The 19,228-nt window shown below is 49.3% G+C and overlaps 1 protein-coding gene across 1 annotated transcript; it reads left to right on the top strand.

Annotated features, from left to right (window-relative positions):
• Window positions 1–2,200: 2,200 nt before the first annotated feature.
• Window positions 2,201–15,403, top strand: LOC100073404 (membrane-spanning 4-domains subfamily A member 8-like). The gene is made up of 7 exons (XM_029061439.1): window positions 2,201–2,237; window positions 7,213–7,430; window positions 8,280–8,402; window positions 10,165–10,221; window positions 11,337–11,456; window positions 14,548–14,670; window positions 15,030–15,403. The coding sequence occupies exons 2-7, from the start codon at window positions 7,230–7,232 to the stop codon at window positions 15,153–15,155; spliced, it is 750 nt and encodes a 249-aa protein (XP_028917272.1). The 5' UTR covers window positions 2,201–2,237; window positions 7,213–7,229; the 3' UTR covers window positions 15,156–15,403.
• Window positions 15,404–19,228: the final 3,825 nt, after the last annotated feature.

Here is a 19,228-nt window from a genome sequence, read left to right as displayed (position 1 = left end):
TCTGGACATGCAGTGGCATAAACCAAGTTTTACTAGGTCGGGAAGGCTGTTGAAAAAGAAGAAATGGAGATAGTGGGTTTACACTACCCATTTTAGAAGATTGCACAGGTTATTGCTTGCTGAATTGTACTTTCCAAGCGCTTAGTACGGTGCTCTGCATACAGTAAGTGCTCAATAAATGCGTTTGAATGCATGAAGGAATGGGAGAAAGAAAATGGGATGAGAGCTATAGTGTGCAGTGGAATCAAGAGGATTTTTTTTAGTATGGGAGAAACTTGAGCATGGGAAAAGAGACATCAGAAAGTGATTGGCTGAGGATTCATTCATTCAGTTGGATTTCTTGAGCGCTTACTGTGCGCAGAACGTTGTACTAAGCATTTGGAAAGTACAGTTCGGCAACAAATAGAGGCAATCCCTACCCAACAATGGCTCGCCTGCAGTTGAGGTAGTAAAAAGGCAAGGAAAAAATGTTTTTAGAGATGATAGGATCGGAGATACCAGTAGATTTTGAAACAAGGTAGGAGATCTCTTGAGAAATAATAATAAATAATAATAATAATGATGATGGTATTTGTTAAGCACTTACTATATGCTTAAAGAGCTGGGGTAGATACAAGGTAATCAGGTTGTCTCACACGCGGCTCACAGTTTTAATCCCCATTTTACACATGAGGTAACTGAGGTCCCCAAAAGTGAAGTGACTTAATCAGAGTCACACAGCTGATAAGTGGCGGAGCTGGGATTTAAAACTCACGACTTACGACAACTTCTGAGACCGGGCTCTTTCCTCTAAGCTACGAAGGATGAAATTGGATGTCAATCAATCATATTTATTGAGTGCTTACTGGGTGCAGAGCACCGTACTAAACCCTGGGGAGAGTGCAATATAACAGACACATTCCCTGTCCACAACAAGCTTACAGTCTAGAGGGGAGGGAGGGAGGGAGCTGTGGAGTTGAAGGAAGAATTTTGGAGAACTTATTTTAATGGTTTCATTTTTGTCAACAAAGCTATTTGGGAACATAGAGAACTTATTTACAGATGAAAAAACTTAACCCAGGGAGGTTAAGAGATTTGGCAGAGGTCAGTGAAAGAGCTAGGTCTCGAACCCAGGTTTCTAGACTTCCGGGCCCCGTCTTTCCCCTCCAGTCCAGGCTGTAATACTAATGATAATGTTGGTATTTGTTAAGCGCTTACTATGTGCAGAGCCCTGTTCTAAGCGCTGGGGTAGACACAGGGGAATCAGGCTGTCCCACGTGGGGCTCACGGTCTTAATCCCCATTTTACAGATGAGGGAACTGAGGCACGGAGAAGTGAAGTGAATGCGGCACTGGGGAAATCCGGATTCAGATACCTCGGGAACTAGAAATGCAGTGACCTGTATTTAGGTGCCCATTAACAGGGAAATGGGGGCTGGGGCTTTGGAGTCAGAGGTCATGAGTTCGAATCCCAGCTCTGCCACTTGTCAGCTGGGTGACTGTGGGCGAGTCACTTCACTTCTCTGGGCCTCAGTTCCCTCATCTGTCAAATGGGGATTAAGACCGTGAGCCCCACGTGGGACGACCTGATTCCCCTGTGTCTACCCCAGCGCTTAGAACAGTGCTCTGCACACAGTAAGTGCTTAACAAATACCAACATTATTATTATTATTATTTTCTGTGAAACAACCTCTAGGTTCCTTTGTTTTTAAATAGGATTTAAGCGCTTACCTTATCCTTAACTCCCCTCTGTCATTCCACCCACATATTCAAGCCATCGCTAAATCCTGTCAGTTCTACCGTCACAGCATCACTAAAATCCACTCCTTCCGCTCCATCCAAACTGCTACCGTATTAATAAAAGAACGTATTCTCTCCCACCGTGACGGTCGGATCAGCCTCCTTGCTGACCTGCCTTGCCTCTTGTCTCTCCCCAGTCCAGTCCATACTCCACTCTGCTGCCGGGTCATTTTCCTTCAGAAACGTTCAGGCCGCGTTTCCCCGCTCCTCAAAAAACTCCAGTGGTTGCCCATCCACCTCCGCTTAAAAAAAAAACAAACTCCTCACCATTTGCTTCAAGGCACTCCCCCACGTTGCTTCCGCCTCCCTCACGTCATTATTCTCCTACTACAGCCCAGCTCACACGCTTCGTTCCTCTAATTCCTACCTTCTCACTGAACCTCCATCTCGTCTGTCTCACCGCCGATCTCTCGTCCACATCCTGCCCCTGGCCTGGAACGCCCTCCCTCCTCACGTCAGGCAAGTCTCCCCCCACTTCAAAGCCTTACTGAAGGCGCATCTCCTCCAAGAAGCCTTCCTCGAATAAGCCCTCCTCTTCTTTTCTCCTACCTCCTTCTGTGTCTCCCTTCATTCCTCCTCCCTCCCAGCCCCACAGCACGTATGTTTATCTGTGTTTATATCTGTAATTGATTTATTCATTCATTTAATAATAGTAGTGTCGGTATTTGTTAAGCCCTTGGTGTGTGCAAGCGCTGGGGTAGATACAGGGTAATCAGGTTGTCCCGCGTGAGCCTCGCGGTCTTCATCCCCGTTTTACAGATGGGGTCACTGAGGCACAGAGAAGTGAAGTGACTTGCCCACAGTCACACAGCTGACAAGTGGTGGATCCGGGTTCAAACCCATGACCTCTGACTCCCAAGCCCGGGCTCTTTCCACTGAGCCGCGCTGCTTCTCTACCATTTATGTTAATTAACATTTTTATGTCTCCCCCTCTAGACTGTGAGCTCGTTGTGGGCAGAGAAGGTGTCTGGTTGTTGTACTGTACTCTCCCAAGTGCTTAGTACAGTGCTTTGCACACAGTAAGCACTCAGTACGATTGAAGGAATGAATGAATATATGTCAAGCACTGTTTTACGCTCTGGAGTAGATTCAAGGTCCCTGTCCCTCATGGGGCTCACAGCCTAGGAAGGAAGGAGTAGGATTTAATCCGCATTTTGCAATTGAGGAAACTGAGGCACAGAGACGTCAAGTGACTTGCCCAAGATCACACAGCAAGAAATGGGCAAAGATGGGATTAGAACTCAGGTCCCCTGGCTCCCAAGCCCGTGGTCTTTCCACGAGGCCATACTGCTTTTTCTTGGGAGCACTCATCTTTTTAACTTACTCCCGTCGGTTTTTTCCGGAGAGTGACGTTTGTTCAAAAGCATCGGAATTTTTTTTTTTGGCCTCTTTCCCAAACATTTAAAATTTAATCTTGTTTTGATCCTTCCTGTCCTGGTTGCTCCGTCCACAGAGTTCCCCAGCTTCTAATATCGAAACTTTTCCATTTTGCACTCTCGTTTTAGCCTCCATCTGTGACTCTTCGTGTCTGTTTCCCCCTTAGCATTGGCAGGATGTAAAAGAGGGCAGCCCTGAAGGATGTGGATTCAGTCTGCTACTTCGCCATTACAAAATTCTCTCCCGATCCTTCCCACTCTGTCACTGTGTCACTGGTAATGCCCAGAAGCCGAGTGACTGCGTGGAAAGAGCTCGGGCCTGGGAGTCAGAGGACGTGAATTCTAATCCCGGCTCGGCCACTTCTCTGCTGTGTGACCTTACGCAATTCACTCTGCTTCTCTGTGCCTCAGTCCCCTCATCTGTAAAATGGGGATTAAGACTGCGAGCCCCATGTGGGATAACCTGATTACCTTGTATCCACCCCAGTGCTCAGAGCAGTGCTTGGCACATAGTAAGCGCTTAGCAAATACCATCATTATTATTATTATTATCCCTCTCACATGCTCTGTGAAGCCCAGTCCCTTTCCACCTAGAAGAAAGACATAACATTAGACTGTGAGCCCCGTCAAACGGCAGGGATTGTCTCTATCTGTTGCCGAGTTGTCCATTCCAAGCGCTTAGTACAGTTCTCTGCACATAGTAAGCGCTCAATAAATACTATTGAATGAATGATCCCTTCAGATGCTACTTTTTTTATAGCGTCTGTTAAGCGCTTACTCTACGCCAGGCACCGTTCTAAGCACTGGGTTAGACCCAACATAATCAGGTTGGAAACAGTCCATATCCCACATTTGGCTCACAGTCTGAACCCCCATTTTTCAGATGAGGTAACTGAGGCATTGAGAAGTGAAATGACTTGCCCAAGGTCACACAGCAGACAAGTGGCAGAGCTGGGATTAGAACCCAGGTCCTTCTGCCTCCCAGCACCTGCTCTATCCACTAGGCCTTGCTGCTTCTCATATGGATCATTTCTTTGGATCATATCCATGTGGATAACTTATAATGTCCTAATTTATAGGGTCTGACGAATTCTGTTGGCACTTATTTGATTTCTTTGAGATAGTGTGCTCAGCGGTAGTTTCTGTTTGGTCTGGGAGTCAGTCTGATTGGAATTATTTTCCTTATATGGTACAGGGACTGTGTCTGACCTGATTATCTTGTATCTATCCCAGTACTTAGTTCGGTATGAAAGAAATTAATATTCTGCCGTGCCAAACTTTTCACTTCTACTTTCAAAATGTAATTCTTTCCTGTTGCTTAGGAGGTTCCTTTCACATTCAACACCAGTTGTCCCGTCTACCTAGAATGTGAGCTCCATGTGGGGCAGGGATTTTGTCCAACCTGATTATCTTCTATCTACCCTAGTGCTTAGCACAGTTTTTGGTGCATAATAAGTGTTTAATGAATACCCCTATTATCGTCGTATTGCTAAATTACTGTCCGTTTATTATTGGATGTGTTACTGTCCCTCTGGGCTTACTGTTTTCTTTAGAAAATTACTGAATCTTTATCCACTAAGTATGAGGACCAGCATGGCCTAGTGGCAAGAGCATGGGAGTCCGAAGCCCTGGGTTTTAATCCTGCCTCCGCCACTTGTCTGCTGTGTGAGCCTGGGCAAGTCATTTAACTTCTCTGTGCCTCAGTTACCTCATCTGTAAAATGGGGATTAAGACCGTGAGCCCCTCGTGGGACAACCTGATTACCTTGTATCAACCTCAGCGCTTAGAACAGTGCTTGGCACATAGTAAACACTTGACAAATTCCACCATACTATGATTGTATTGTACTCTCCCAAGTGCTTAGTACTGTCCTCTGCCCAGAATAAGCGCTCAATAAATGCCATTGATTGGTCACTTTGGCCATCAACGTTCCTTCGCTTAAAAGCCCCTGCACGCACTCGACAACGGGCTGCACCTCGGCATGCCAGCTCACCCGCTGAATGCCTGCTTCCTCCTTGCCCTCCGGGCACCGACAGGAACACGACTGCCGGAAGGAGAGCGCAAAAGTATAATCCATTCCTCCACCCAGATTCTCAGTCCTGGAATCTCAAGTCCGTTGGATTGTACTCTCCCAGGTGCTCACCTACAACACCGATGGTATTTATTGAGTGCTTACTGCATGCAGAGCACCGTACCAACAACTTAGCAGGCTACGACAGAGTTGAGAGACACGTCCCTTTGGTCAATCAATCAATCAGTGGTATTTATTGAGCACTTACTATATGCAGAGCACTATACTAAATGTTTGGAAGAGTACAGTGGAAGGGAATTAGCACAGAGAGCTTACGATAAATACCCTAGATTGACTGATTGAAGCTCATCCCTGATTCCCGACAGGAGACTCCATCATTCCTCATCCATGAATATCTCCAAAGTCCTCTTGACTCTTTGACATTATTGGCCAGCACAACTTCCTTTCTGTAATAATAATAACGTTGGTATTTGTTAAGCACTTACTATGTGCAGAGCACTGTTCTAAGCGCTGGGGTAGACGCAAGGGAATCAGATTGTCCCACGTGAGGCTCACAGTGAATCCCCATTTTCCAGATGAGGTAACTGAGTCACAGAGAAGTCAAGTGACTCGCCCACAGTCGCACAGCTGACAAGTGGCAGAGCCGGGAATCGAACCCATGACCTCTGACTCCGAAGCCCGGGCTCTTTCCACTGAGCCACGCTGCTTCCCCTGTGGATTCCACGTTTCCTTTTGATGGCTTTGAATCTACTACCCTCAAGCTTCAAAGGGTGTCCCTTCAACCTCTAGCCTGGAACCTCCTCCTGGGCAGGCAACTCTGTTATATTGTAATCTCTCAAGTGCTTAGTACAGTGATCTGCACTTAATAAGCGTTCGGTAAGTACTATCCTGGTCTAGTAGGATTTGGTAAGCAAGAATTCCACGGTCGCCTTCATTAATCAATCGATCAACCAATCAATGGAAGCTTTCTTGTGATATTTGTTAAGCACTTACTCTGTGCCAAGCACTGTACCGAGCGCCGGAGTAGACACAAGCTACTCAGGTTGAACATAGTCCCCGCTCACAGTCTTAATCCCCATTTTACAACTGAGGCACAAGAAGTGAAATGACACGCCCGCTCACACAACAGACAAATTGCAGATTCAAGATCAGAACCTAGACCCTTCTGACTCCCGGGACTGTGCTGCTCTATCCACTAGGGAATACTGCTTTACTTTTTTATTGAGAGCTTATGGTGGGCAGAACACTGTGCTAAGCGCTTCATGATCTGTAAAGTTTGGCCATGACCTTTCTAAACGTGCTTTTCCAGGTGGAAGAATCTCAATTCTTTCCCTATATCCCAATAAGAAAATTCGTACAGTCCTCTGAGAGGTGTCAGGGACGGATGGCCGGAGTAAGGAATAGTGGTGGAGAAGCAGGGTAATAATAATGATGATAATTGTGGTATTTATTAAGCACGTACTGTGTACCAAGCGCTGTTCCAAACACTGGGGTAGTTACAAGATAATCGGGTCAGACACAGTCCATGTCCCACCTGGGGCTCACATTCTTCATCCCTATTTTACAGACGAGGTAACCGAGGCACAGAGAAGTTATGTGGCTTGCCCAAGGTCACCCAGCAGAGAGGTGGTGGAGTCAGGATGAGAACCCACTTGCTTTGCTTTACCGGCCCATGCTCTTTCCACTAGACCACGCTGCTTCTCACAGGAGATGAGCTCACAACCAATCTTTCCCCTGAAAGAGCTCAAAAGATGATTGAGAAAGAGGAATCAAGGGTGAAGGGAGGAATGGAATCGGGGATTTGAGAAGGGGAATTGAAGTCCCGAAACAGGTTGTGTGAGCTCTGCTCAAGAGACCCAACGAGGGTGGACCGATAACATCGTCTTTCGACAGTAAGGTCCGTGATATAAGACGAGGGAGAACACTCAAGATGGATTAAGGCGGCATTACATTTATTTGAGGACCCGCTTAATTTTTCCCTCCCTCTCCATGGGCAAAATGACCTTTATTATCCTATGTTTTTCAGCAACCTTAGCCGTAAAGATGACTTCCAAACCTGCAAATAATGGGGCAGTTTTGACGCCACCCGGTAATGGCGTAACTATCATCCAAATGGGCTCTAATGTGGCCCAAGGAAATCAACAAGTGCCTCTGTATTCCGGGAACCAGTTCCAAGGGGTTGTTCAGTTGGTGAACTCAAACCTAACGACAGGTGTATTGAAAGAATACGGCCAGGTATTTGGGGTAAGTCTGGTTTCTCTTTGAATCCCTGTTTGTGACCGTATACCCCTTCCTTGCGGGGTGGTCTTGGGTGTGGAGTCTTTGGGGAAGACCGAAGAGTTGAATTTCCAAAGATGTGAACCAAATTCTCCCTCCAGTGCGGGAAAGAGCAGATCATCGAGGGATTTCCTAAGGCATAAGCCCAACTTTAGGAAGGAATCTGGGAAAGGAAGAAAAGGAGACAGGCTTCCTTTCTGGCCTCTGGAGGATGGGTGAAGGGGATTTTCTGAGTTTGAAAGGGAGAACTGAGCCAGCTGTTGTAACTTTAACGCTTCGCCCATAAAATCATTAGTGTCATCACCATGAATATTTATTTTGAGGCTGCTGGGGGAAGAACTTTGTTCTAGATGCAGGGGAGCAAAGAAAAAAGCTAGGGCCTGCCCTCAGAGAGTATTTATTGGGCTCCCACTGGGGGCTCCAGTGCATCTAAACACTTGCGAAGTTGGAAAAAGCTACCTGAGAAAATATTTCTGTCCATCCTCACAAAGGGTAGTAAAGAGGAAAAAGAATTGATCCTTATCTCTCTACTTCCAAAAATTCTCTTCCCACTAGGGTGTCCGGGATTCTAATCTGTTTAGGCTGGAATAACTCATTACTCACAATCTCCGGTCCATCAAAATAAAGAGCAGTGAACTCTTCTGTCCTGCTTCGAAAGACATTGTAAGGTCAGGACAATGGAGTTGTGGAAGAAGAGAGGAAGTATACAAGAACGGCGTTCTTCTCTGCCTGTTTACCTGCTCCTCTGCCCCTCTTTGATATCCCTGCATCTGCAGGGTTGGGAAGCCTAGCTGATTAACTGTATTCTTCTCTCAGGCCATCCAGATCATGATTGGACTGATACACATCATCTTTGGAGTCGCCTTAGGAACCGAGGTTACTGTGCGTTACCTCTCTTTGGCTTTTTATGGAGCATATCCATTCTGGGGAGGTCTTTCAGTGAGTACTGTTATTTAAATTTGATTATTTAAAAAGCTAAGTGAGTCCTCATTAATTGGGTCCTAAATAATGCAGAAACCAGGGTAATTGAACCACTACCTACCAATGTTTCCTTTTTTTTTCTCATAGTCCTTGTTAAGTGATTATGCCAGACGCTATAGACACAAGCTAATCAGACCGGACACAGTCTCTGTTCCACGTGGGGTTCACGGTCTTAATCCCCAATTTACAGATTAAGAAACTGAGGCACAGCGAAGCCAAGCGATTTACCCAAGGTTCCACGGCAGATAAGCGACGGAACAGAGCTTAGAAATCAAGTCCTCAGCTCTCAGGCCCGTGCTCTTTCCAGTAGGCCAAGCTGCTGCTTACCACCTGCTTCCTCACTTGACTCTCTCTACTGCTGCGAAAAGAAAAGGTCAACGCGTTTGAAACTCAATGTAGTTTGCAAGGCAGTGGTTAACAAGGGCAAGAGAGGAAGCAGAAGTGAGGGGAACTCACTCAGAGGAGAACGTGGGCTTTGTCAACCCCACAACCTTACAGTCGAAGCTTAAATCAGTCGGGGAGAGAGAAAGACCGGTCCAGAGACACAAACCCAGAAAAGCTTGGAGAGACGTGTTCCTAGAGAACTGGAACAGAGGCACAGTGAGAGTTTTCTGAAATTCAAAGCACAATCCTCTAGACTGTTAACTTGTGGGCGTCTACCTAATCTTCTGTACCGTACTCCCCCAAGTGCTTAGTGCAGGGCTCCGCACACATTAAGGGCTCAACATCTATGCAAACCTAACTAATTCAGACCCTTCATTTATCTGGAATTTGCAATTTGCACAGGAGAGAATGCAAGGACACTAATACCATTCTTCTTGTCCCAGAGACAAAGAATCAAACTTCAAGGGTCTCCTCCTTGGTTCTCCCTCTTCCCCGCCCAGGCAAGGAGCAGGCATCTGAAGCGCCTGCAGAGATGTTTAAAGCAATTAGGAAGTTGAGGATATCTTGGCTGTAAGAGAATCAGACCACTGCATCCTTCCCCATTCCTAGCGATCCACTCCCAGTGACTCCATCCCGTCTGGTGAGGGAGGGAAAGGTGGGAAGGTGAGGGCATTGCCAGGGTCCAAGTGGAGGCTGGGACCATCTAGCAGTTATGAGATATCTAATCAATCAATCGGCCAATCAGTGGGATTTATTGAGTGCTTACTATGGGCAGAACACTGTTTTAAGCACTTGGGAGAGTACAAGATAGCAGAAATATGGTAGGAACCCTTGATGACAAACACGTCAATGAAGATTGCACGTGAAGGACTAATATTTATTTTTCACTTATTATTATTATAACAATATATACTTAAAAATACCACAGTTAATAATAATGATAGTATTTGTTAAGCACTTACTATGTGCCAAGCACTGTTAAGCACTGGGGGGAGGGGGCATTCAAGGTAATCAGGTTGTTCCGCGTGGGGCTCACAGTCTTAATCCCCATTTTCCAGATGGGGAACTGAGGTACAGAGAAGTTAAGTGACCTGCCCAGGGTCACACAGCTGACAAGTGGCGGAGCCGGGATTAGAACCCTCGCCCTCTGACTCCCAAGCCCGGGGTCTTACCACTAAGCCACGCTGTTCCTCACTAAGCCACGCTGCTTGAACGGTGTACTATATGCCCAGCAACATACTGAGTGTGGAAAGATACAGGTCAACCAGACCAACTCATAGATTGGTTCGTAATTCATGTTATGATTCATAAATGTCTGTCTTCCTCCCATTCCCAGTTTATCATTTCAGGTACCCTCTCCGTGTCCTCTCAGAGGAATCCAACGATTTGTCTGGTAAGTGCCAGCATTACCCTCTGCTAGTTCACATCCAGCAAGGGCACCAACTCTGCACGGACCTCTCTTTGGAAAAACCCCAACTGGCCGGGTAAAAAAAAGTCGTTGGACTCCCAGAACACAGAGGGCTTCCCCGTCAACCCTCTTTCCCAGAAAGATACCACCCCAGCATCCCAAAGGAAAATAAACATTTGTTTGAAGATACTGCAAAATCCAGGTCCACTTGCTACGTATGTCAACAGCAGCATTGGTCCCAGACGAAGGAGCTTGTTCTTTCGATTGCGTTAGCAAAGAATGGCAGAAATTCATTCGGTTGAGGTTTGAGGTGGGGGTATTTTCCTTAAGATTGCCCCCCCTGCTTCTGGCTCCTGACTTCCCCAGCCAGTGGGTTCAAGATGGGGAGGGAGGAGAGAGACTGGCACTCTGATCTGTAAAAATCTACAGTTCGGAATTTTTGTCTCCCGAGCAACTCCCATGTGAGGACAGGAGAAACTGCAGAGGGAAGCCGAGCCTGGATTCAAGGCTTCGTTAGAAGGTTCTTGCTGAAATCCAGTTTTTTCACACCAAAAAAAAAAAGCCTCTGCAACTACAGACTCTCCCAACCCAAAGTCTCCCAAATGGGGCAGCCAGAGACGAACTTCCCCTTTCCCCCACAATCCCCACTATCACCAGGCTGCCTAGATGCTGTGGAGTCTTCCCAGCAGTGGAGATAGGGAACAGATTTGGGGATTGGAAAGTTGAAAATGCTCAGGTACCGCCTGTCAATCAGACATCTGTGTTGGCGTGGATTACCAGAGGTCTGTAGGGGCTGGACTCCTCTGGCACGAGGATGTAGAACACGTCCGATGTCTTCCCAGCCTTAGCCCGGAAGATGCCCGATTCAGACGTAGGTTCCGACCAGAATTTTCCACTGGGAAATCCCTTCCTAGAACTCTCTCTGAACCTTGCAGCCTTAGCCTTACCCACAGGCAAAGCCTATTTGGCAGCTCCTAATGTGGTTCTCAGGGCTGGTTGCAAACCCCCAGGCTCTGTCCTGGCTGTTGTGTCTCTCTCTCAGACTGACCTGGCTCCCACCTGACCGGCTCCCCATGGGGGCCTCTGTGTGTCTCCCTCAGGTGAACGGCAGCGTGGGAATGAACATCCTCAGCGCCATCTTTTCTGTAACCGGCATCCTTTTGTTAATCGCGGAGTTGTGCCTCAATCATCCCCGTTATTTCACTGAGCAAGGGCATTTAGTGAGTATTCAGATGTTTCCAAGACCCTCAGACCTTCCTGGTGACGTTGAACACCGGAAAGGATTGGCCTTAGCGGTCGTACCCCAAGGAAGGAATTCTGAGATTGTGCAGATCTGGGTTTGACGAAACGGTCAAATGTGCTTTCTTGTCCTTTTCCCCTCCACCCGCTCTCACCCTTGTCCTCCCCCTCTCCTTTCCCCTCCCCTCTTTCCCATTCCTGTCTCCCTCTCCCCCTTCTCTAATAATAATATTTGTGAAGTACTTACTATGTGCCAAGCACATAGATAGGTACCTAGATGGGATAGATACAACATTAGCAAGTAGGGCATAGGTGCTGTCATTCATTTAGTCATATTTATTAAGTGTTTACTGTGTAAGTACAGAGCACTGTACTAAGCATTTGGGAAAGTACAGTGCAACAATAAACAGTGACATTCCCTGCCCGCAACGAGCTCACAGTCTAGGGGTGGGGAGACGGACATCGGTGGAAATAAATAAAATTAAAGACATATACAAAAGTGTTATGGGGCTGGGGGATGGGAAGAGCAAAGGGAGCGAGACAAGGTGACGCAGAAGGGAGTGGGAGATGAGGAAAAAGTGAGGCTTAGCTGGGAAGGCCTCTCGGAGGAAAAGTGTCTTCAACAAGGCTTTGAAGAGGGGGAGAGTAAAGGTCTGGCGGATTTGAGGAGGGAGGGGATTCCAGGCCAGAAGCGGGACGTGGGCTATGAATGACGGCGAGACAGGCGAGATTGGGGGACAGTGAGAAGGTTAGCACCAGAGGAGTGAAGTATAAAGCTAGGTTCTAGGAGAGAAGCGAGATGAGGTAGGAGGGGGAAGGTCATAGAATGCTTTAAAGCAATTGGAGAGGAGCTTTTGTTTGATATGGAGGTAGATAGACTACCACTGGCGATTTTTTGAGGAGGGGGGTGACGTGTCCTGAACGTTTTTGTAGAAAGATAATCTGGGCAGCGGAGTGAACTGTGGGCCGGAGTGGGGAGAGACAGGAGGTTGGGAGGTCAGCAAGGAGACTGATGTAGTAATCTAGGCAGGATAGGATGAGTAATTGCATTAACATGGTAGCATGGGCTCGCATTCTAAGGCCATTTTTACAGATGTGGTTCAGAGAAGTTAGGTGACTTTCCCCAGGTCACCCAGCAAGTAAGGGGCAAAGCCAGTGTTAGAACCCAGGTTTTCTGCCTCCCAGGCCCATGGTCCCTTCACCGGGCTATACAGCTTCTTTGCTCCTTTTCCTCCCCCCTTCCTTCCCCTTGCCTCTTTCCCCTTCCCTTCCCTAATTGTGGTATTTGTTAAACGCTTACTGTGTGTCGGATACTGTTCTGATTGCTGGAGTAGATACGAGTCAATCAGGTTGGACATAATCCCTCTCTCGCATAAGGCTCGCACGCTTAATCCCCATTTTTAAAGAGGAGGTAACTGAGGCCCAGAGAAGTAGAGTGACTAGCCCAAGGTCACCCAGGAGTCATATGGAGGAGCCAGTATTAGAACCCAGGTCCTTCTGACTCCCTAGACCATGCTTCCCTCCTCCCCGTACCCGTCACCCTTCCGTCTTCCCCTTCCTCTCTTCCCCCTTCTCCTTCCTCTCCTTCTCATCCCCTTCCCCTTCCTTTTCCTCCTCCCGTCCATTACTCCCAACCTCATCATCATGGCTTCGATCGGTCAGGATGTGCTGGACGCTGAATTATCCCTCTCTGGGATTGAGCGAAAGGCAAAGGGAGGACTGGTAATTCTTTTTAGGTCACCAGAGGACCAGGTAAAGTGCCAAAGCATCAGGGCTGGCCTCAGATGGTATGCCAGGGAAGCAGTTGAAATGTTGTTGTATTAGTTAAGCGCTCACTATGTGCAAGACGCTGTACTAAGCGCTGGGGTGGATACAAGCAAATCGGGTTGGACACAGTCCCCGTCCCACGCGGGGCTCACAGTCGCCATCCCCATTTTACAGATGAGGTAACTCAGGCCCAGAGAAGTGAATTGACTTGCCCAAGGTCATGCGGCAGATGAGTGGCAGAACCGCGATTAGAACCCTCGACCCTCTGACTCCCAGACCCGTGCTCTATCCACTGCCAGCCACGTTTGAGTCAGAAATCTCCCTCAGCTCAAGCCAGAAGCAGCACCTGTGCGAACGGGGACCTGGTAGGGGAACTGAGAAGGTCTAGAATAAGCTGGGGGACGACGGGGACCCCCTAGAGAGAAGGTCAGGGGTCTGATTGGACTTCCACACGGTGACCCGACGGCGATGCTGGGTGTCATGGGATGCCGCAAGCCGACCCTAGGGCGGGATTTTTTGGTGGTGGTTGTTTTTATGATACCTGTTCAGTGCTTACTATGTGTTGAGCACCATTCTAAGCGCTGGGATAGACACAAGGTGAAGCTCCACTCTCTAAGTAGGAGCGGGAATAGGCACTGAATCCCCTTTTTGCAGTTGAGGCAACCGAAGCTCAGAGAAATGAAGTGACTTGCCCAAGGTCACACAGAAGGCAAATAATCATGTTGGTATTTGTTAAGCGCAAACTATGTGCAGAGCACTGTTCTAAGCGCTGGAAATGGTGGACCTCCCCTCACTAGACTGTACGCTCATTGTGCACAGGGAATGTGTCTGTTTGTTGTTGTTTTGTACTCTCCCAAGCACTTAGGACAGTACGCTGCACACAGTCAGCGCTCAATAAATACCATTGAATGAGTGAATTGGAACCCAGGTCCTTTGACTCCCAGGCCCATGCTTTATCCACTAGGCCACACTGCTAGGCCTAGGTATGTATTTCCCCACTTTCAGGGCAGCCGGATGCCTGGACAGCACACGGTATCGAATCACGCAATCCTGTGCCCTCGAACCTAGAAGCCAAGGCCGCACTGCCACGCCTCTGGAGTTTTACCTGGGTCTAAGGCCTGCCCTCATTCTAGAGGGCCCGAAACAACCCCCTCAAGCCACTCCATAAAAGTGCCCTCTGGGGCAGGCACCGTCTTGAGGGAGCTTCCAAGAAAATGGGGAGATCCTCCAAACGCCTCGCCCCCCTCCCTCCCGTGAGTTTTCCACGGAAGACGGCAGTGACGTGCCACTTCCCGTTCTTTCTAGAATCACCGCTCCGGAGCAGTGTTGTCAACAGGCCTGATGCTCTTCTCTCTGCTGGAGTTCAGCATCGCCTGTGTGGCCTCTCACTACGGCTGCCTGGTGGGCAGCTGCTGCGGCGGTGGGCAGGTGAGTGATGGGGATCCCTGGGGCTCTCCTGGATGAGTTCTGCAGAATCAGAGCAGAGCGGATTTTTCTAACATTCTCTTCCCGCCCCTCTTTCCCTCCCCAGCCCCCAACCTTCCCTGCTGGGCTTTGTCAAGTCCTTGCGCCTCTTACTAGGGGGCCGGGAAGGGCCCCCGCTTCCACTAGCTCAGGGACAGACCACAGGGGGCTTAGGGTCCCGCTGTCTTGCCTAAATCCCCTAAATCCTGCCGAGGGAGGAGGACAGAGTCAATTCCCGGCAACTGAGGGCTAAACTGGCTTCCCCCACCCCTGAGGCCAAGGGAAGCAATTGGGAAAATCACACTGTTCCCTTCTCTTTCCAGGTGACGATGATTATTCCAAATGATCCCACTGCCACTCCTATGGTGGCCCCTGACCCCATGCCCTCTGCACCAGATTTTTCCAATACAGTTGGCACCACAAGTAGTGGCCATACCCTCAGAGCCTAGACCCGTCTGCGAGATGCTGCGGCTCTCCGAGTTATGGCCACCCGTCTCGTGCTGGCCCCTCGGGGACCGTTCCCTCCCAGGCCCGGAGCCTCCACTGAGGGGGAGCAACTCGGTCGCCTGGGTCCCCTCACGGGGCTCCCAGGCTACCCCCTGAGAGGAGGAGAGCGGTGAAAAGACTCTGACGGAGCCTTCCACCCCAAATCTTCCCCGTTTCTCTTCCGCCAATAAAGAATTAATCTGGAAAAGGATGGTGACAATTTAGCCTTCTCTGGGACGGGGGGGATATGTGAGACTGTGTATATGTGTGTGTGTGTGTGTGCGCGCGCGCAAGGGAAGATGAGACGATGGAATCCAGGTGCGAAGATTTGATCTTCCAGTAAAACCGAATTCATCCTCCACAAACACCTTCGGCGAGCATCTCCCTGAGCAATAACCCAGCGGCGTAGACGAACGGGGATCACGATGATGATGATGGCGAGGATCAGTCGATCATATTTATCCGTCATATTTATTGGCTGGGTGCAGAGCACTGTTCTAAGAGCCGGGGGGGCGTACGATGGAACAGAAACGATGGACGTAGTCCCTCTCCGCAGAAAGCTCACGGTCTGAAAGTATGAGGATGACGGTGGTGGTGGTGGTGAGGCTGATGATGATTCTGACGGAGTCTCTCGTTCTAAACGAAAGACAAGCCTCGGTCCCAGCAGGAGACCTCGGGACCCAAATCTTGCATGAATGGATGAATGATTCATTCATTCATTCATTCGATCTTATTTATCGAACGCTCACTGTGTGCAGAGCACTGCACTAGGGGCTTGGAAAGTACAATTCGGCAACAATTAGAGACAATCCCTACCCCGCAACGAGCTCACAGTCTGGAAGCGGGGAGATGGACAAAACGAAACAAAGCAAGTAAACGGGCAACGATAGCGTCAGTATAAATAAATCGAATTATAGATGTGTATACACATCATTAATAAAATAAATAGAATAATAAATGTGTACATAGACACACAAGTGCTGTGGGGCTGGGCGGGGGGTAGAGCAGAGGGAGGGAATTGGGGCGATGGGGAGGGGAGGAGGAGCAGAGGAAAGGGGGCTTAGTCTAGGAACTTCTCACTCTAGGCTTCAAGGCTCTCCATCCCCTCGCCCCCTCCTACCTCTCCTCCCTTCTCTCTTTCCACCGCCCACCCCGCACGCTCCGCTCCTCCGCCGCCCGCCTCCTCGCCGTCCCCCGTTCTCGCCCATCTTGCCGTCGACCCCCGGGCCGCGTCCTCCCGCGGTCCCGGAACGCCCCCCCTCCTCACCTCCGACAGTCTAATTCTCTTCCCCTCTTCAAATCCCTCCTTAAAGCTCACCTCCTCCAAGAGGCCTTCCCAGACTGAGCGCCCCCCTTTTTCCCTCTGCTCCCTCTAACCCCCCTTCACCTCTCCGCAGCTAAACCCTCTTCTCCCCCCTTTCCCTCTCCTCCTCCCCCTCTCCCGTCCCACCCCCTCGGCACCGTACTCGTCCGCTCGACTGTATATATCTTCGTCACCCTATTTATTTTGTTTAATGAGAGGTACGTCACCCTGATTCTATTTATTTGCCGTTGTTTCAGTGAGACGTTCTTCCCCTTGACTCTATTTATTGCCATCGTTCCGGTCTGCCCGTCTCCCCCGATTAGACTGTGAGCCCGTCAAAGGGCGGGGACTGTATCTGTGGCCCATTTGTACATTCCAAGTGCTTAGTACAGTGCTCTGCACATAGTAAGCGCTCCATAAGTACTGTTGAATGAATGAATAGGAAGGCCTCGTAGGGGAGGTGAGCTTTCAGTAGGACTTTGAGTGGATTCTAGTGCTGTTGGCTTGCTCAGTGCCCACTTGCACTCTCTCCTCTCTGCCCATCCTGTTCCCGATGGGGCACGGTAAGGGTGTTACAAGTGGGTAGGAGGGCGAGAGTGCGGCACGCTGTGAAGCGCACACCAGAATTCTACTCACAAAACCCGGGCCGCGGCCAAAGCGATCGCGGTAGAATGCTGGTGCTGGCCCGTCCTGGCATAGATGACCAGGTGGTTGCCAGGAAGCTGCCATGGCAAACACTGCCATCTTTTTCTCTATGGGTTGGGGGGCGGGGGCAGGGTTGGACTTTATGGGGGAGTCAGACTTTGTAGGGGGGTCGGGGACAGCAGAGCTACCAGCCTCTGCAGCCAGGCTGCTGGTAGTTTCAATCTGGCCAAATCCAGGTACTGTCTTCCAGCACCAGGAGCAGCATGGCGTAGTGGATAGAGCACGGCCCGGGGAGTCAGAAGGTCATGGGTTCTAATCCTGCCTCGGCCCCTCGTCTGCTGTGTGATCTTGGGTAAGTGGCTTCACTTCTCTGGGCCTCAGTTACCTCATCTGTAAAATGGGGATTGAGACTTTGAGCCCCACGTGGGACAGGGATTGTGTCCAACCGCTTAGTACAGTACCTGGCACATAGTTAAGTGCTTAACAAATACCATCATTGTAATTATTATTATCCCTTTCATCACTGTCATCATCACTACCGTCTTCACCACTGTCATCACCACCGTCTTTATCGATTTCATTATAACCACTCCTTCATCACTATTATCATCACCGTGGCTTAGTGGAAAGAGCCCGGGCTTGGGAGTCAGAGGTCATGGGTTCTGATCCTTGCTCTGCCACTTATCTGTGTGACTTTGGGCAAGTCACTTCACTTCTCCGGGCCTCGGTTCCCTCATCTTTAAAATGGGGATTAATAATAATAATAATAATAATGTTGGCATTTGTTAAGCGCTTACTATGTGCCGAGCACTGTTCTAAGCGCTGGGGGAGACACAGGGGAATCGGGTTGTCCCACGTGGGGCTCACAGTCTTAATCCTCATTTTACAGATGAGGTAACTGAGGCACCGAGAAGTTAAGTGACTTGCCCAAAGTCACACAGCTGACATGTGGCCGAGCAGGGATTCGAACCCATGACCTCTGACTCCAAAGCCCGTGCTCTTTCCACTGAGCCATTCTGCTTCTCCACAGATTAAGACTGTGAGCCCCACGTGGGACAATCTGATTACCTTGTATCTAACCCAGCACTTAGAACTATGCTCGGCACGTAGTAAGCGCTTAGCAAATGCCATCATTATCATCATCACTATTGTCATGACCGCCATCTTCGTCACTATCATCATCACCCTCTCCATTTATTCATTCAGTCATATTTATTGAATGCTTACTGTGTGCAGAGTACTGTCCTAAGCGCTCGGAAAGTACAATTCAGCAACAGATACAGTCCCTATCCGACAACGGGCTCCCATCCTCATCATCCCTCTCATCCCCATAGTCATCACCACATCCGCACCATTCTCAGCATTAGGATTTCCGGAGCAGCTTCTCAGATCCCACGTCGCATAAAAAAACAGTGTGGGAGGGGCTGAGGTGAATTGGAAGAGAAGGCCATAACTGATCCCCGTGTCCAAAGAGCTGAGGGAGCGTGAGGAGAGAGCCAGGCTCTTCATCTGGTCCCTGGAAAGAGTTGGCTGTTGGAACTGCAGCTGTTATTTTTTTGGGGGGCATTTGTGAAGTGCTTACTGTGTGCCAGGCGCTGTACTGAGTGCTGGAGTAGACACGAGCTAACCAGGTTGCTGATGTGTCCACCCCGGCCCAGACCAGCTTCTGTGGTGTTTTAGTAACTCTGGGTGACAAATAGCCACAGTCTGTGAGGAGAGAGAATGAAGACGGGGCTGCTTCAAAAGCGTAAGTCTTTTCCTGAAGGGGGCTTAGGGCCGGGGGCCGGGAGAGACGTGGTGGTGCCCTGCCGACGGAGGCAGAGCCTCCCCGTGAGCCAGGTGGGCTACCTTGGGACACGAGAGCAGCTCCGGGGCCTTCCTAAGGCCTGCGAAGCCCAAGAAACTGAGCACAGCCCAGTCGGGTTCCGTGCTTGCCTTCCTCACCTGCTGCTTCCCTGTATGGCTGTGCTCTTAGGCTCAGGAAAGGCTGTGTTGAGCCCCGGATGCTAATCCGGGCAGAGAAGAGGACCTGCTCCTTTAGACTGTAAGCTCACCGTGCGCAAGGGATGTGCCTACCATCTCCATACA

Source organism: Ornithorhynchus anatinus, chromosome 3 (genome assembly GCF_004115215.2).
Source record: "Ornithorhynchus anatinus isolate Pmale09 chromosome 3, mOrnAna1.pri.v4, whole genome shotgun sequence".
Lineage (NCBI taxonomy): Eukaryota > Metazoa > Chordata > Mammalia > Monotremata > Ornithorhynchidae > Ornithorhynchus > Ornithorhynchus anatinus.
The sequence above is the reverse complement of the archived record's forward strand: the minus strand, read 5'-3'. Positions and strand labels throughout refer to the sequence as shown.

Coding starts and splice junctions, on each gene's coding strand:
- LOC100073404 (XM_029061439.1), top strand. CDS start 7,230: ATGACTTCCAAACCTGCAAATAATGGGGCAGTTTTGACGCCACCCGGT. Junction 7,431..8,279: donor AATACGGCCAGGTATTTGGG/GTAAGTCTGGTT, acceptor TTCTTCTCTCAG/GCCATCCAGATCATGATTGG. Junction 11,457..14,547: donor TCACTGAGCAAGGGCATTTA/GTGAGTATTCAG, acceptor CGTTCTTTCTAG/AATCACCGCTCCGGAGCAGT.